Source organism: Glandiceps talaboti, chromosome 20 (genome assembly GCF_964340395.1).
Source record: "Glandiceps talaboti chromosome 20, keGlaTala1.1, whole genome shotgun sequence".
Classification (NCBI taxonomy): Eukaryota; Metazoa; Hemichordata; class Enteropneusta; family Spengelidae; genus Glandiceps; species Glandiceps talaboti.
This window is the reverse complement of record NC_135568.1, coordinates 14,869,357-14,888,489: the sequence shown is the minus strand read 5'-3', so window position 1 is coordinate 14,888,489 and position 19,133 is coordinate 14,869,357. Positions and strand designations below refer to the sequence as shown.

Here is a 19,133-nt window from a genome sequence, read left to right as displayed (position 1 = left end):
TTATTTACTTTCGGATTAGAGGTAAAAACGTAGTGAAAAAAATGCACTGTTTACGTTTTATCTTGATGACTTGATGGTACAACCAAGTTACATGTACAGCCCTCTAAAATTTGAATTTTAAAAGCGGGCTACACATGTGTGTGTATGTATGTATGTATGTATGTATGTATGTATGTATGTATGTATGTATGTATGTATGTATGTATGTATGTATGTATGTATGTATGTGTGTGTGTCTGTATGTATGTATGTGTGTGTATGTATGTATGTATGTATGTATGTATGTATGTATGTATGTATGTATGTACGTCTGTCTGTCTGTCTGTCTACGTCTGTCTGTACGTCTGTCTGTCTGTACGTCTGGTTGTCTATGTATGTATGTATGTATGTATGTATGTATGTATGCATGCATGCATGCATGTATGTATGTATGTATGTATGTATGTATGTATGTATGTATGTATGTATGTATGTACGTACGTGCGTGCGTGCGTGCGTATGTGTCTGTTTGCCTGTCTGTGTGACGTCAATATGACCACAGCACACGACAGGGATGGCTAGTTTGTTTTTTGTGGCAGAGGTGATCTTATATCATTAGCATGTAGATCCTGCAGCCGATCAGGATGTATTAATAAGTAAGGAAGGAAGGTATGGACATGGACAACGGTATAGGATATGTGTGATATATGAGTTGAAATTTCACAAAACAGCTGTAATGTGAATACAATAATCCGTGTATATCAAGGATGCAAACACGTACCAGAACAGATAATATACAATACATTTAATATTGTAACTATTTTCGAAAAAATGGCATTCGGGTTTTCTAAGTGAAGTACTTACTTAACTAAAATACCAGATATAGCTATAAGTGAAATGGCACACTCATATTAATGTGATCGACACCTCGGTTTGCCAGATTCACAACTCTTATCCAAGTCACAGAGTCTCTCTCTCTCTCTCTCTCTCTCTCTCTCTCTCTCTCTCTCTCTCTCTCTCTCTCTCTCTCTCTCTCTCTCTCTCTCTCTCTCTCTCTCTCTCTCTCTCTCTCTCTCTCCATATACAGAACAGTGAAATCATACCATCATGTTATAAAATTAACACATCATACAAAACCAGCTGACGCTTCAATCGTACCTAGTACAAACTGCTAACTATCATTAATTTGTTATGTATATCATTAATTTTTCCCAATTACAATCGCAAGCATCTGTGCCATGCTTCAGGACGTGATTACTTGGCCTTTTAATAGCTAAGCGTGTCATATAAATATTAGAATTTAGATCTAATTCCGAAATATACTACATTGGCAATCGTAACACTAACAGAGCGATACATACATGTCTATCAACACGTGAACTAAGCGTGTTAGGTGTCGTACACTGTGTGGGCTAAAGAAGTGTTGGCATAAAGTTATTGGACAAAAATTGCGTTGGAGTGTTTGCAAAAAATAACAAATTTCAAACCTGCCCTGGAAACCTTCATTTGTTCACTGTTCACCAGGATAGCGATCGCTTGTCAAGCTGTCGTACTACTATTGGTGAGTAGACTTTAGCAAACTTTTTGCATTATATTTTAATACTGTAGTAGGTCGCATTGGAAGGCAGTCGAGTCAGTTGGCGTCAGTTTGACTAACATTGACATTACTGTTATTGCTACATTCTATTGGATGGCTCGATAACTCTGTGACTAAAATTGTTTATATAGTTCTCATCGTATGCTTTGACAAATATATATTTACTTTGCCACATCTTATCATCTGACAAGACAAAAAAGTGACTTGTATAATACTGTACTTAAATTTATAGTTACATTTTTATCTAGTGGCATGCCGGAAAATATATATATAGTAACAATGTTCAACCAAACCAGGGTGACTACAAAGTCTCATTTAAAGTGACCTTATGGATGAGGATTGGGTAATTATTTCGGATTAATTTTAATTAATTTTAAACACTCCAACGCAATTTCTGTCCAATAACTTGGATTAATCCTACTTGAAAATGTAAAACACGTCTGTGTTTGTCAAAAACCCTTCCTTGTGTGATATGTAAAAATCAATCGAAACGCTATGGTCACTCTGGTTTGATAGTATATGATTTGACGACAGTGGGCAAATTTAAGATAAACGGTAGCTCATACAAAACCATGTCGCAATGTTGATAAGATTTTTTGTCTAGCAGAAAAGAACAGAACAGACAAACAGCAAAACCGCGCATGCAATTCACTGTACACCCATTGAGCTCAAACATCGGCTGTAAAGAGCATAACACGTTAAAAATACTTTTAACGTTGTTAAGTTGCTGGTAATTGTAAATTAATGCTTTCGATCACTTGTGCATTAAATGTCCAATATAAAATGTTAGGTATGGCATATGGCTAATTGTGACTTCAAAAAAAGGCGACAAAATGTTAGCAAGATTTGAATTCTGCAATAACATTTTACTGATCATTGATTAAGACTATTCTCCTAGTTGTCATTTTGTCAAAATATGTATTAAAAGCGTGTAACTTTTCATATTTTTTTTTTTAGAAATCATGCCGTTCTACAAAGCAAATAGTTGTTGTTCAATTTATGATACAATTTTGGGTTTGCTATAAATGAGAGCAACTTACCATGACATATTTTATATTTGTTATAAATGAGGATACGTGTAGGAATTGAACCCATGTCCCCTAAATACTAGTTAGAGTGCTCTAACCATCTGAACAAAGGTGCCAACTGGTAGATACCGTGCATTGTTCCTGATGTGTACTGTCTTTCCTCGAGGCGGCGCGGTAGTGAGAAGCCTACAACTCATTTGTGAGCTTCAACCTAAAGATCTCAAATGGATTCACAGGTTTCTATGCCTAAAGGTGGCCAACTTAGGAATCGGTTATTAAAGCAATTCGGATCAGATAATGATGCAAAGGCTTTTTGGTTTGCTATAAATGGAACAAACTCACCATGACATATTTCATTGTTGTTATAAAGAAATGTGCACCTCAAAAATTGCGAAAAATTGTCATAGTTTAAAAATTACCACATCGCCCTCAGTCCCTTGATTGCTAAAATCCATGCTTATTTTGATAATTAGAACCTAAGCAGGATATCGATAAGTACTAGTAGTTTAATTTGCTGTACTGAAGCTTTGAAGTTGGCACGTAAAAAAGGTAAATAAAAAAAAAAAGATAAAAAAAAAGACGTTATTTCAAAGCAGTGTACATGTTGCCGCCAACTAAATTTATCTTTGCTACTTCAATACTCTGTGTGGAACAGGTCATTAGTTATTATGAACGTCCTAAGGCTAAGCAAACATAAACATTCTCGGTTCGGTGATGAATATTCAGACAAGCATAACAAATACAAACAGATAGAATGTCAATCTGATAGTAACATATTTACATTAACTTAAGGGGCTACAATTCCTTCAAACAGCCCACTGCGCTTGCGCATAAGATTATTTGACATAATTCAGTATTACCACGACAGCTTGACGGACAGCCAAGGTAGAATTACAAAAGTTACAAAACAACGATCATACAAGTACAGGATGGCTTTCAGAACAGACCTCCTAGCTTATCCAAAGAGTGCAAACTGTCTGAAATATTAACTGTAATATAAATCAAAATCCAAAACCCAAGTAGTGACACTTTTAATTTTATCAGTTACCCTTTCTTGACATTTAAGAAACATAATTTATTAAATTGAAAAGCTTTTTGCTGGAAATTGCAGAGCCATATGACATCCCATAATACACAGCAAGTAACCTTATACTATTGTACTTTGGTACATACACCAGATATATTTCATATTTTGATTTGTAGGCGAAGCAAATTTTGGAGCAAATTTTGGCGTGTCGAGATGTCTCCCGAGTTCAAGATACTGGTTTTATTAGTCATCAATGTCCTAGGCCAGGTACATTCAAGCCTTGGTATGTCAAAAATAATAACTATTGTTGTCAATTAACTGAAGTTTCAGTGGCTAATATCCACGTCTGGACGAACTTGATGCCTTGCTACCAGTATACCAAGTTCTGACTATCCGACGATGAAGTTTGCTTACTAATTGCCTGATAATTGAGTTCACTAGAGGAAATATTTTTCTTCAATCACGTAAACCTTTACTTCGGAACAGGTTTTTGAGCGTTTTGTTTTGTTATGTTTGGAGACGAGCTTAACGCAAATTAACGAACGTGGAAGTAAACCATCTTTAACGAAAATATTTATATGTTTTCAAATTCAAGGAAAATTCTCTTGTAATGTCTAACACGTTATAAACAAATTATTCCAATACAGTTAGATATGTAAACACACATACATCAAACCATACATATAAAATGACATGTATGGTTTTTGTTGAGATAGTGTGTCATAAACATGCGCATATCGTATTGCTTCTATTTAATGCAGGTTACACGGAATGTTATTCCGATGTAAAAGAGACTGACTATAGAGGAACTGTGTCTGTCACAGTATCTGGTAGAACCTGTCAGAAGTGGACATCCCAATCACCTCATCCACATGCAGATTGGACACCACAAACTAGACCTAACGAAGGTTTAGGAGATCACAACTACTGTCGTACTGCTGGTTGGAATGGGGATGGAGCTTGGTGTTACACCACGGACCCAGCTAAAAACTGGGAATATTGTGACCTACCTGAACCCAAGGAAAGCTGTGGTGAGTTTTGAAGAAATACATTTCTCCCTTTCTTCCTCCTGTTTTAGAAGCGTTTGAACTCAAGTAATTTAGAGTTACAGCTGGCTCATTCAAAATATAGTATGACGATGTTCAGGAGATTCATCCACCACCTATAAGCCAACATGGTTAGTGCCCATCCCATAGAACACTAGAAGCTAGAAACATAGTGGCTTCTATGTTAAGACCCTGTCTATAGTTTACTGACTGTTAACTCAAAGATGTGCATAATTTAGCTAAAAGTATGAAATTGAAATTCCTCACAGCTTCTCTTCTTAAACTGGGATGAACATTGAGGGACCAGGAGGATATCGAGCACATCAGTTGCTTCATTCTTGTTCCTGGCCAAAATCAAACTCTTCTCTGCTGTAAAAGTGTTCCAATCTATATAGCATTGGCATTGCATCATTCCTTTTTTTTTTGGATTTCTCTCTAAACGTACTGTGCAATTCGAGGAGCTAAAATTTAACGCAGTCCACATAAGGGCCAAGAGAGATGTCCTGTTTTCTGTCCATCCCAAAGAACACTACAATTTGGACACACAGTGGCCTCAATGTCAAGACCCTTTCTATAGTTTACTGACTGTAATAACTCAAAGATGTGCATAATTTAGCTAAACGTATGCAATTGAAATTGTTCATATGAAATACAGGTTACACGGAATGTTACTACGACGAAAAACAGACTGACTATCGAGGAACTGTGTCTGTCACAGTATCTGATAGAACCTGTCAGAAGTGGACATCCCAATCACCTCATCCACATGCCGATTGGACACCACAAACTAGACCTAACGAAGGTTTAGGAGATCACAACTACTGTCGTACTGCTGGTTGGAATGGGGATGGAGCTTGGTGTTACACCACGGACCCAGCTAAAAACTGGGAATATTGTGACCTACCTAAACCCAAGGAAGGATGTGGTGAGTTTGGAAGAAAAACATTATCCCAGCCCTTTTCCTTCTGTTTTAGTAACATATATGACGTCAAAACATATAATGCTGCTGACTAAAACAACGTCAGGAGGGATTTATCCAACGTTACACTGCCATGTTAGATGATAGGGCACATCGAGACCGATCAAATATACAGATTGATAAACAGACGAATAGGCAGATATACAAGCAGATAAAAATAATGTCAGAGAGACAGACTCTTGGTTATTGTCAGGAATGTGAAGCCGATTCATATCACTGTTTTACCAAATTGTATTTCAAAACAGATAATAACCCAAAATATTTACCCTTATTGTTTTAGATTCGGTCAGTGCATCCACTCCTCCTCTTCCACGTAAAGATGTTTATAAGATGGTTATTATTTACTAGCTATTATATTTAAGTACTATGTATTCAGACTGATGTAATAATAAATGTTAACCCCTTGTCCAGTAAACGAACGACATATTTATATTCTTTGTACTTGTAATTTAAATCTTTAATATCCACATGGACTCACCAAATACGGGTATCAAAGTAATAAATCGTTTAGTGTTGATTTTGTATATCTCCTAGCTCCTCCTACCTCCAATCGAATGGAATAGTATAGTGTTTTCATGATATACATTGTTTTTTTGTCAAACGCAGGATACACAGAGTGCTACTACGATGACAAAGAGACTGACTATAGAGGAACTGTGTCTGTCACAGTATCTGGTAGAACCTGTCAGAAGTGGACATCCCAATCACCTCATCCACATGCAGATTGGACACCACAAACTAGACCTAACGAAGGTTTAGGAGATCACAACTACTGTCGTACTGCTGGTTGGAATGGGGATGGAGCTTGGTGTTACACCACGGACCCAGCTAAAAACTGGGAATATTGTGACCTACCTGAACCCAAGGAAAGCTGTGGTGAGTTTTGAAGAAATACATTTCTCCCTTGCTTCCTCCTGTTTTAGAAGCGTTTGAACTCAAGTAATTTAGAGTTACAGCTGGCTCATTCAAAATATAGTATGACGATGTTCAGGAGATTCATCCACCACCTATAAGCCAACATGGTTAGTGCCCATCCCATAGAACACTAGAAGCTAGAAACATAGTGGCTTCTATGCATGACATATACTGTACAATCTCTCTCTCTCTCTCTCTCTCTCTCTCTCTCTCTCTCTCTCTCTCTCTCTCTCTCTCTCTCTCTCTCTCTCTCTCTCTCTCTCTCTCTCTCTCTCTCTCTCTCTCTCTCTCTCTCTCTCTCTCTCAATGGTAACGGCTTCCCAGTAAATATAATAGGAGTTTGTTCAAAAAATGGTTAATAAAGCGTTGCAGTTAAATAGACAGACGATGATGAGGATGATGATAATAGCAATGGTAATGATGACAAATAAGATTATTTTTTTTGTACCTCAGGTTGCACATACCCGTCATCGATTGGTGATGTAGCAGAGGGAAAATCCACCAAACAGAGCTCTGACAAATCCAAACCTGGTAAAACGGCTGATAAAGCAGTGGATGGAAACACCCATACCTGTAGTTTAACAAAGAGAGAGTCCGAACCTTGGTGGACTGTAGATTTGGGAAAGACAAAAGAGGTTTATGAGGTTGTTATCTTTCATCAGGAAGATAAACGTACGTTTTAATTTCTAAACAAGCTTATAAAAACACTTTGCCAAATGATTGATTTTCCTAGGACAGCTAGTTAAATAGATGCTGATAAAAATATGGTAGAATACATCCCATTAAAAGCAGGGTAGTTCAATTCTTTCCAAACTTTACCATATACATGCTTGTTTCCAGACTTTTTAAAGCAATAACAGAAATTTGGGATTCCCCAATTCTGTTTTCAAGAAGATCAGATTATTATACTACTTTGGGCTGTTTATTATCATTCATTTATTTATTATTATTTTTTTCAAAAGTCAACTTTTATTTATATCCCTTTGAAAGAATATATACATCGTGTAGCTCACAAAGCATTAGCAAACTCTTTCAACATTTTGTTCTTCTTATTATAATTGATATAAAATATTTCTTCTCTTATTATTTGTTCAATATCTCTTCTTTCCAAAACTCTCGCTTTATATACAGCAAAAGTCGCCACCATCAAGATTAAATTAAATACATCAAAAGTCTTACAATATATTTTGTATCCATACACAATGTGCTTCCACAGCAGTCTTACGTTCATTTTATACAATTGATTGATTATATTATTACATTTCCTCCAGAACTGCTTGACAGCTTTACATTCATAAAGAAAATGTTTACTGTCTTCAATATTTTTACAGATCTCACAGAATGGATTATTCATTATTTTCCATTTAAACAAATTTTCTTTGTGTGGTATTTTGTTGTATAATAGATAATAATTATTTCATTTATTAGTCCTCAAAGTATTCATAGTTTACAGCTCACAGAATAAATAAAAACAATATACAGAAAACCCGTGAAAAGGGGCGAGTAAAAACAACGACAAGCTATACAAATACAACTTGGCATCGATACAACAATCTGACGGCTGACGGGACAAAACTCTTTCTGTATCGAACGTTAGAAAATTGAGAATTGAATTCGACCAATTCCAGATTATGGTTTTAATACTTGTCTTTAACTGAGAATGGAACTTATTTCTCCTCAGAACATTCAATTTGGTAATTTTATTCATGAGTTCTAGATGTAAAAACATACAGTAAAAATTATGCAAATTAAAGTATTCATATGGATGAGAAATGGGTATGTATGTTTGATTTTTAATTTACAAGGGAACCTAACTGTGCTTTTCTACTTGACAAAAACAACATGGAACAACATTCGCCAAGTCTGTTTGCAAAAATAACCTAAACATTGTGAAAAGTTTGTTATTGTATGTATAATAACAAACATTTTACACATTAATTCAGTATTTTGCAATATATTCGGTTAGAAGCTGCTATGACGTTGTAATATAGCCCACTCTTTACCAAAATTTTGATGATACCCTTGCCGAATAATCAGCCAACTTTCATCCATATGACCACTTTAAGAATGCATAATCTTTTTAGTTATATCAAATGTTATGTGTCTAACCTGGTATTGTGTCTGTTATATTTTCAGCACACCTCATCAAGACTGCTGAGGTCCATGTCGGTAATGATCCAGACTTTGCCAATAATCCACAGTGTGGAGCACAGATCGTTGGTAGCATGGCAAAGGCCAACCCCATCACAGTCGAGTGTGCCACGGGGTGTGCAGTACCAATGAAAGGAAGATATGTCAGTATTCAATTAAAAAAAGATAAAAAAGTTGGTCTGGTCCTGTGTGAAGTTAAAGTTAGAGCAGCTTAGGATAGTTCACGTATAATGGCTCATAAACTAGACATGGCATTCTTTCTGGCTATTTTAATATTATTGTTCTATGAGTTAGCAGTGAACGAATACAATAAATTGGCTTGATTCTCTAACTAGTTTATATGTATTGAAACAATACATAAGAACCAATGGAAGCGGTTTGTTCCTCTTAAGGTATAATTTCCAAGCTTCATCATTCGGGTGAAGTTTACAAATTGTGTTAATGGCTAATTTAAACATTTTGATTATGGATAAGATAACGGTTCTGTTTATAGATATAATAGTTAAGAATATTTACTCCATATAGTCAAAAAAATAAATTCCCAGATAAGCAAAGGGCAATACACGAATTAACCAATTTATCAAGGTATTGGAATACATGATCAACATCACCGTGTACTAGACTAGTGGACTTATTACCCAAAGATACTAACATCGTCTGAAATTCTAACACATACTGAAGTGGAATACTTTCATGTTAAACAATTTCAATGAGTCACGGTTATTACAACATTCATCATTGCATTCAAATTCTTTATTTCTATATTTCTCTCTGCAATAAATTCTCTAAAAGCACTGCCGCTGTTTTTCGTTGTATTTCTCCGTGTGCTTATGTCTGTATGTCTGTATGTCTGTATGTATGTATGTATGTATGTATGTATGTATGTATGTATGTATGTATGTATGTATGTCTGTCTGTCTGTCTGTCTGTCTGTCTGTCTGTCTGTCTGTCTGTCTGTCTGTCTGTGTGTATGTATGTATGTATATTTGTATATGTGATTGAACGTTTGTATCAAATATTTCCTTTTTGACATTTATGTAATCTGTGTCGTTTGACTTTGACCTTCAATCACAAAGATCACCTGCTCAATGCATAGATCTACGTTAAAATTATATGCCTATACATTGAAATCATGCAAATCCTAATTCAAAAGCTAATGAGATTTAGAATGGAAACTGGTCTGATAAATTTGGAAGGTGGTTGCCACAGCAACTGTTTAGAGAGCTTAATATTACTTTTTTTCTGAAAAGGCTTTCATAATGTTCACTTTCGGATAATTCAGAAAAGGTATGGCAACCTTTGCCCCTCCCCCGGGGGGAGGGGAGGTACCGACAACAATAATGTAGCTCATGGACTATTAAAAGGAAAACAGCAGTTTGAGATATACCCTACATCGGTCACACAACATCTGATGAATTTCAATGCTAAGGTGTGAAGAAGACTAATTGGTTCAAATCTAATTTAACAAACAATTGAGAAGTACCCTCATTTCTGATTTTCAATTTTTACAACATTCGTTTAATGAAACGTAGCTGGTATGTGGATTCATTTTGTGAGCAGTAATCTATCCAAGTAGATAAATAATTAGGGAATGGAATTGCAAATCATTCAGTTGCCGTTGTCATCCATGGGCTTTAAGAATACATGTTAAACTTGATGAGTCTGACCAAACATACATACATTTAGAAGAACACAACATGTTTCAAACGTTCTTCATGTATCAAACGTTTGGATGGCCCTGGATTGGTTAACATTTTTTGAATGTCACAACATCAGTGCATTTAGAATAGTTATATATACTCTGTACAATACTTTAATAGAATGTACACCACTCAATGTACATGTGCTCGTATGCTCAGTGTGTTATCTGTTTCTTGGCCAATAATTGCTTTGTATTTCATGAAATGTATATATAAAGCTATTGCATGTTCTACTATATTACACATAATTTTAAAAACAAAATTGTATTTAATTAATCTACACTATAATAACTTTATACTTTGAAATCACAAAAATATCAACTTTATAATACTAACTGCTGGTTCACTCTATGATCAACAACCTGTTACAGTTTATGCCACATGAACAAAATGTGAAATGCACACTCCAAAATACTCACACTTTTCTGTAGGCCCTGTGAAATGTATATCAATCAATCATCAATCAATCAATCAATGGTTTATTCAGTATTGTTGGCCACCGGCCAAAAAATACAAACTGTAAATATACAAAAATGAACGGATCACCAGACAACATCAGGCCGTTTGAGTTTCAGAGATTCTAGTATTATCTTTTCTAAGTTTAGTGGCATAAAATATATATCTACTAAGTTTTCTGAGAGTGTCAACCTTTCGAGATGACATAAGTAATACAAATTTGTGGTGCAGTGGGGGATTATAAAAGTAATTGGCAATATATTTTGACCTTATACAAGTATAAAATGGGCATACAAGTAAAAAGTGGAATTCATCCTCTACTTGGTTTAAATTACACATTTCACAAAGTCTCTCTACTCTTGGAGTATCATTCCAACGACCAGTTTCGATTTTCAAATTATGTGTTGAGGTTCTAAATCTACAAAGCATCAGTTTGAATATTGGTTTATCAAGAGAGGTTAAATAAGGTTCCAGAGACAATTCCCTTTTAAATGAAGCATAACAATCAAGTTTTCTAGACGTATTAACACTTTCAGACCATAATTGTGTATCAATATCAATACATCTCTGTTTAAATATTTTTAGGAATCTCAATTCATCACCAACACCTTGTTGATCCCATACCTCCCCAAAGCCAAGGCTTTGGAGTAAATGTCTAACATCTCTAGCCCAAAAATTATATTTAACTATGTCAATTTTACTTAAATGAAATTTGTAACATCTACGAACAAGTCTTTCCTCATCCATTTTCAAAATCCTCAACCAATATTTAACAATTCTACAGTATCTATAAACCTTTAAGGTAACTCTTCCCAATTCTCCTCTTATGGCAACGATGGGGGTGTTGTTGTACAATTGCAGGATGTAACGTAACATTTTGTTGTGAGTCTTTTCAGTATCTTCAGCAGGATGGAAACCCCACACTTCAGAGCCATAAAGGAGAATTGGCAGAATTTTACAATCAAAAATTTTCAATGCGACATTCGCGGGTATAGTTCCATATCTATGTAGGTTACGTATCAAACTGTATATAGCTCTATTTGCTTGTTCACTTAAAGCCTTTTGGGCTTGGAACCATTTGCCAGTCCACGAAAACATTATACCAAGATAGCTTTGGAAAGAGACTACCTTTACTCGTTGACCATTGTACAACCACTTTTCATATTTTCTTAGACTTCCACCCCTTCTAAATACAATAATTTTGGTTTTATCGATATTAACCGTTAGTTTCCATTTACAACAATATTCATGCAAATTGTTTAAAGAACGTTGTAAACCTATCTTAGAAGTACTAACAAATGTGAGATCATCGGCAAAAAGGAGGTAAGTAAGCTTAATTAGGCCTATTTGCGCACCAGAGAATTGATGTGTATTGCTTAGGTACTCCCCTAAGTCGTTTACATAGATACTGAATAAGAGTGGAGATAGTACAGAGCCTTGTTGGACACCGAAGCTACATGTAAAGAAGTCAGTTATACCTCCGGCTGACCTAACACATGCCCTAACATTCTGATACATAGAACGTATTACACGATATAATTTACCCTTGACTCCACAGTTAATTAATTTATAAAACAAGCTATAATGATCAATGCGATCAAACGCTTTCTCAAAGTCTATGAATGCAATGTACAACCTCCCTTTGCTTTGAGCTAGGTAATTAGAAATAGCTGTACTTAAGATGAAAATGTTGTCTGACGTGCAGTACTTCTTACGAAACCCAGCCTGTTCATCAACAATTGGGCTATTGCTATCAAGCCAGGTATGCAGTCGATTATCTAAAATATTACAGAAAATTTTGCCAACTATTGGCAAAAGTGTAATTCCTCTATAGTTACCAACACAATCTAAGTCGCCTTTCTTGTGGATTGGAGAGATGACACCCTTTGCCCAATCAACTGGAAAGATCCCAACGTTAAAAACTTCATTGAAGAGCTTACACATCATTTCTTTAACAATACGTGGACAATTTTTAAAGACATCGGGTGTAATTCCATCAATACCTGGGGCCTTACCCAATTTAAGCTTACTAATACAGCGATCAACTTCCTCAATGACAATTGGGGCATCCAGAACATCTTGGTCATCAGTGAAATTACCTCCCTCAACGTCTACACTGTCAACAAAACACTTGATTTCTTCATAGAACTCGGCATTACCATCACTACTCATACCTGGGGTATTCAATAAATTTGAAAAATAATCAAACCAGTTATCATTAGATATATTACTAGAAATGGGAGACGACTTCGCCTTTACCATAGACCAAAAAGAGTTTGAGTTTGGTTGCTCGGCGGCAGTAACTAACTTTTCCAAATTACATGAGTAATATTCAACTTTCTTTTGCTTAATCAATTCTCTATACTCACGTTTACATTTCTTTAGTTCATCTAAATTAATGTATGATCTGTTATTTCTATAGGTATTTAACTTACAATTCACTGTACGTTTGAACCTTTCACAATCACTATCATACCAAGAGTTACTGTGAAATGTATACACACTGGTAATGAAATATACGCACATGGTGTAAGCTGACTAGGATTTTAATAGTCAGAGGAAACCATAACAGGAAAGCAACCTTCAAATCATGCACACGGATACTGTGGAACTTAGTACGTTGGGAGAGGGGGTCTTATTTGGTGAGTTTATATTCATGCCAGGCATGTTGATCATGAGTTTAAAATGTCTTCGCATTGTTGGCCAGTTGGCACCTTCGTTCCCCTTTAAGTGGTTGAATAGTATTCCACTGTAGTTGACTGATGAACCCTTTTATGGCGTGAAAACAATATATCACTTGTAGCATACACCATACAAAGATATACATTAGAGAGCTACACATAGAACCCCTTTAAAGGGGAATACAGGTAAGGGTGATTTAATTGCAGCTACATTTCTTTACGGCATAGGGGACCCTGGAAGGGCATTTCCACCAACCCTGTATCAAGTTACCACTCTAATAAACTAGAGTTATTAAAATTAGCAAATTTGGCCATATGGATGAGAAATGACTTTCCATTTATTTTGGATTTTTAATTAATAAAACAACCGTACTATATTTTTCTACTTGGAAATACAATATGAAATTGTGTGTAACTCAATAAAGTATAAAGAACTAAAATGTGTTTAAAAAAGTTTTGTACATACAATCGCAAATGTTTTACACTATTGTCAATGTTTTGCAATTTATTGAGTTACAAACAAGGACTTGATATATGTTCTCTCACATTGTATTTCCGAATACAAAGATGTAGTGGAGTTATTTTATCAATTACAATTCCCAGATAAATAACAAGTTTTCACTCATATGGCAATTTTTTAACCGGCCAGTCATAGAGTGAGATGAGGCATTTGTAAAGCAAAGATAGGAGCTTCAGATCTCTCACAACAGCCTCAGCTTTGTGTGGGCAAGGGTCACCTGTGTTTACTTCCACTATGGTTGACTGACAAATCCATTTTAGGACTGAAGCAGTATCTCACTTGTAGCATACACATACAAGGAAAGATAAAATAAGATTGAACAATGAAATATAATTCTCAAACAGTTTTATTCCAATCAATTTCAGCATCATAAATTATAGAAATATCACACAAAATACATATTTATGTAAATAAATAAATAAATATACAAGTCACCAACATGATTGCACCTTTTAGGAAAATAAATATTAAAAAATAAACAAGTTACCAGAACTTGTTATTTTGTAAATGATTAGCTCACAAGAACACAAACACCTTTACAAAGTAGTTGTTAAATGCAGAGCTCACTTATAACAATTCTATGCTAATATGATAGAAAAAATACAACTTAATATGAAAAGACCTTTGTATATTTCAAAATTACTTATAAATAACATTTCTTTAAATATAATAAGGCGCTGATAAGTCCAGATGAAACACAATAAATTACTATAAATAAACCTTCACATTTCAAACTTGAAATTGTAATTATTTATAATATTTTATAGATTGAATAAAGCAATGATAAGTTCAGATGAAACACAATAAATTACTCTTCACGTTTCAAAGTTGAAATTGTATACTTATTTATAACATATGTTTCAAACTAATTCTATAGGTCCTAATAATAAATAAAGTATTTCTAAATGTGTACGTTCGATGGAAAAATAAGTTACTATAATTTAACTATGTGGAAATGTACTCTTACAGGTTTCTTTGTTCAACAAACAAAAATTGTATCAAATATAAAAGTACTGATTGAACTGATGTCAAACACCATTCCTTGCGTACACCCCTCTTCCTGATATGTCTATATTTATTGATCTGTCTGTCTATCTATCTACCTCGATTGATATGTCTGTCTCTCTCTCTCTGTCTAGTCTATATTTCATTTTAATCAATTTATAAGTAATCAATAATGTAGTTTTTAAATTGCACAAATTATCTCAAGGTAATATTCTATAAAAAATCTTGATATTTCTATATCTAGTTGGGATTCAGAATCCCTACATTTAATGTCATTGTGACAAGTATATGGCAGCTTAGCAAATATTGCCATGCCATATCATACGACACATGACCATCACATGATAGTCATGTGACATAATTAACCAATCAGCTCCATTATAATGACAAAATGGTGGGGACTGATTTTTTTTACTGTGAAATAAACTTTGGCCATTACCGGCGAGTAAGAAAAGAAAACGGTGCACAACACCATATTAGTGTGGTCTGTAGTGACTTTGTCAACACAAACTTTAACTTAACTTTAAATGTGTTACATCTAGACAAGGCGACGAAGATAATCGAAGAATAATCTTGCATTTGGTAGGTAGTGATGGAGTTGTTCCAAGACTAGAACGTGTCGTAAGTCACGTACTTGTGCACTGTTCATGAAACCAATGCCTGTCGTATCATCTGAAGTATCAATGCTATCCGTATGACCCAAGAGATGGAGCTGAAATATTTGAAAAGATGTCAAATATTAGATATCACATTTATGCTAAACGGGCTCTTGGATGAACCTCAGTTTCCATGAACCTCAGTTTTTTTTAGCACACTTTAAACAATATTTCTAACAAACAATATATGTTATAGACACTCAATAAACAGCCTTCCAATGTAATTAATGCCACTATTTGTGATATGATAATCAATACAAAGGTATACTTTCACTAATTTTGTGTGTTTAGAAAACCAAAAACAAACTGCAATTCAGAAAACTGTAGCAGACTATCTGTTTTGTTTTAAATAACAAACTGCATACAAAAGTCAACCGACTATTACTCACCAATAAATTTACTTTAACGACAAGGGTGCCGAGCTGTGTGTGGATTGTTTCAAAGTCTTCATGAAATGGGTTGTCTGCCTCAAGTTCTAATTCGTCCATATGCATGGCTTCAAGGAATGATTGGAATACTTTGAAGTTGTCTCTGTGCAAAACTAATAGATCTCTTTCCTGGAGAAAAGGGAAGAAGTAGAAGTTAAACGTTAAATCCATTTTACATCATAGTTGTTGAAAGGGCATATCGTAAAAAACAAAGTAAATGCTGTATGTTTGTTTGATGGCGTACTGCTGTAAAATTTACCACTATTTCTGTTTGTCAAGACTGGGTGGGTAGCCGAGATACTTCAAATATCAAAGTAAACGTTTTGTCAGGATTTTCTGCTTGTTTTTTTAATTGTTTTGTTTGTTTATTTGTTTTTGGTTGGTTGGCTGGTTGGTTGGTTGGTTGGTTGGTTGGTTGGTTGGTTGGTTGCTTGGTTGGTTGGTTGGTTGGTTGGTTGGTTGGTTTGTTTGTTTGTTGTTGTTGTTGTTGTTGTTGTTGTTTTGTGTGTGTTTTTGTATATACAGTATGGTGGTTCTATGCTCTATACATAAAAAATGTCTTACCTCTGGGTTGCGTAAAAGAGTTCTCGACAGTGGTACCGGAAGACCTTCAATGGTGAAACTGGCCAAATCGTCATTGATATCAGGGTCGTTAAAACGAACTTGTTTCTGAATGAAAAGAAAACGAGGGGAGAAATTAGTCAAGATAAAATGGGATTTCCCCAACTGTCCCAGTTGCATGACGCAGTGTTCAGCTGGCAGTGTTCTTGTGTATTTGGTGGTGAAAATGAAATTACAAATATGTCGTGGAAATCAAGTCAGCTCCGCCGCGCCTCGTACAAGTAGACCGGAAGTTGCACTTCCGTGGCTTGTGCAATCCGATATCTAGTGCTATAACTGCCACTCCAAGGCTACGTTCAGCCAGGCACGGCAAGTCAACGAAAGTCATTATGTAGGGGGGTTGTTTACCGCGTTACCCAATTTTAAAGTCGGTTTATGGCAATATTTGTTTTGGAAAATACACGTATTATTGACATTAAGATCTGTCATTCTTTCCGTGTGTGTAACCGAGCTTGTGACGATGGTTACATCCGGGAAACAGCGACGAATCATTTCGATTACGTAAACGTGCATACTATTGTGTACAAGAATTAGCTGAAGAATAGCAATACTTACAAAGTTATCGTATATGTCTTTGTTGTCGGTGTGCAAACTTGCCGTCGCTTGGAACAATAGTTTGTATTCGTCTCTGATCGCTTGCGTATCTTGTGGAGATAGTGTTGAGACAGGTGCTCCCTGAGTAAATGCTACAAAAACTGTAAATAGTACAATTGCTGTTGGGAGAAACAAATACAGAAAAATGTTATAAACATGCCCAAAAGTTTGATCATGTTCTAATAGAGTTCGGAAATTGTTTTTGCTTAAAATTGAGAAAATGTATTAATTTACACATGCTTACCTGCTTCGTATACCATTGAAAAGTTTGGGGAAGTTCTTCTTGATGTTGCCATTATTTTCAGATGCTTCTAAATGATTTTTGAAGTTGTTAGTAAAGTTGAATCAAAATTTTACTTCTTGTTCACTTGTTGGTGTACGATCACTTTCTGACCCTCGATAGCTATCCGTCCCCTTTTATACACAGCTCTACTTCCCGTCGCTATGCCAAAATCTCTGGCAGGGAAGAGGGATTCCCCACTGGAAACTAAAATAGCCGCCGAAAAACAGCTCATACACAGGACACGCTCAACCCTCAAGTTCTTAGAACCACGGCTCCAGGAACGGTTCATTTGCATACTCGCTTTCCATATATGGTGACCCTATCCTGTGTAAATTCATTGTGTACTTTTCGACGATGGACCCTATCCTGTGTAAATTCATTGTGTACTTTTCGACGATTGACGTCACTGTGTGTCGATGCCGCGATGGCCGTCGTTCGTCCGGCGGATCCTTCGAGACGCCCAAAGTGTAGTTCTGGGGAATTACTTAATAACCACGCCGAGCTAGCCACCTATATTTAGAACCGGTATATAAAGTTACATCCGACAGACTAGACACTGCACTGAAAGTGGGACATGATAATATACTGCGTAATCAATTGGGACATGACCTAATGAACGCTCGTAATCGAGAGAAACGTGTGTGACGTATCATGGATATATCCATGGACGTATGTAGGTCGTGACACCTTGCGTTGTCTTTTGTCGTGGGTTAAAACATATCGGTACGGTTAGCTAAACTTGGCACTGCTTGCAGACGGACAAGTCGATCGGGACCGTCGACTCTGACATTGTCAATGTACTCTTGCGACTTGCTCCAGCTGTAAGGCTGGGGCCAGAACTTACGGCATGGGGGGGGGGGAGAAATTGGGGGCCATGAAAAAAATTTAGGGTTCAAAGGGGGCATGAACATTCTGATGGTCTGAAACCCCTGGGGGGGGGGGGGAGGGGGACTCACGAAATATTTTGCTCATGATTAGAACCAAATTAAATCTCATGATCGAATTAAGAAATTTCTCGCGTCTTTGTCGCAATACCTTCTAAATCCTGACAGCCATGCGAATGTATCTGTGTATGCCTTCCCCTGTCTGTCTGTCTGTCTTTCTGTCTTTCTGTCTGTGACTGTGTCTCTAGATGTCTGTCTCTGTCTATGTGTCTGTCTGTCTGTCTGTCTGTCTGTCTGGCAGTCTCTAGTCTCTGTCTATCTGTCTCTGTCTAGATCTCACAATTTACACCCCTCCCACACCCTCCCCACTGCCTATCATATTGTAGATGCTGTTTCTGTCCAGAATCAAGATTGAAAGATTACACCCTGCTGACCAAGTATCTCCAAGTACAGCCCGATGTGAGACCTTTTCTCCCAAAGCCCACATATATTGTTATGTATGGATGCTGAAGTTGATGTCCACTATTACCTCAATGTTACAGTAGTGTACCATACTCTACATCTCTGAAGTGGAGGGGGGGGG

General features: G+C 36.0%; 2 protein-coding genes across 6 annotated transcripts; one reads left to right on the top strand and one right to left on the bottom strand.

Moving 5' to 3' along the window:
* The first annotated feature begins 1,454 nt into the window (after positions 1–1,454).
* LOC144450681 (plasminogen-like) lies at positions 1,455–9,516 on the top strand. Of its 5 annotated transcripts, none has more exons than XM_078141335.1 (7): positions 1,455–1,540; positions 3,808–3,914; positions 4,393–4,662; positions 5,333–5,602; positions 6,263–6,532; positions 7,025–7,243; positions 8,708–9,516. In XM_078141335.1, the coding sequence occupies exons 2-7, from the start codon at positions 3,845–3,847 to the stop codon at positions 8,935–8,937; spliced, it is 1,329 nt and encodes a 442-aa protein (XP_077997461.1). In that variant the 5' UTR covers positions 1,455–1,540; positions 3,808–3,844; the 3' UTR covers positions 8,938–9,516. The 5 variants fall into 5 exon arrangements, with proteins under 5 accessions (XP_077997461.1, XP_077997463.1, XP_077997465.1 ...); XM_078141336.1 differs by having other exon boundaries at positions 1,479–1,540; positions 3,792–3,914; XM_078141337.1 differs by lacking the exon at positions 4,393–4,662.
* Positions 9,517–14,450: 4,934 nt separating this feature from the next.
* Positions 14,451–17,852, bottom strand: LOC144450721 (uncharacterized). Its single transcript, XM_078141393.1, has 5 exons — positions 17,628–17,852; positions 17,345–17,502; positions 16,733–16,837; positions 16,130–16,297; positions 14,451–15,796 (listed from the first exon to the last, which is right to left on the bottom strand). Exons 1-5 carry the CDS (start codon positions 17,677–17,679, stop codon positions 15,623–15,625), a joined length of 657 nt encoding a protein of 218 aa, XP_077997519.1. The 5' UTR covers positions 17,680–17,852; the 3' UTR covers positions 14,451–15,622.
* Between the last annotated feature and the right edge of the window lie 1,281 nt (positions 17,853–19,133).

Excerpts from the sequence above, each read along its gene's own strand:
- LOC144450721 (XM_078141393.1), bottom strand. The coding sequence starts at position 17,679 with ATGGCAACATCAAGAAGAACTTCCCCAAACTTTTCAATGGTATACGAA. Across the intron at positions 17,503-17,627 it reads TTCAATGGTATACGAAGCAG|CAATTGTACTATTTACAGTT; the intron begins GTAAGCATGTGT and ends TTCTCCCAACAG. Across the intron at positions 16,838-17,344 it reads AAGACATATACGATAACTTT|AAACAAGTTCGTTTTAACGA; the intron begins GTAAGTATTGCT and ends CTTTTCATTCAG.
- LOC144450681 (XM_078141335.1), top strand. The coding sequence starts at position 3,845 with ATGTCTCCCGAGTTCAAGATACTGGTTTTATTAGTCATCAATGTCCTA. Across the intron at positions 3,915-4,392 it reads CCAGGTACATTCAAGCCTTG|GTTACACGGAATGTTATTCC; the intron begins GTATGTCAAAAA and ends TATTTAATGCAG. Across the intron at positions 5,603-6,262 it reads TAAACCCAAGGAAGGATGTG|GATACACAGAGTGCTACTAC; the intron begins GTGAGTTTGGAA and ends TGTCAAACGCAG.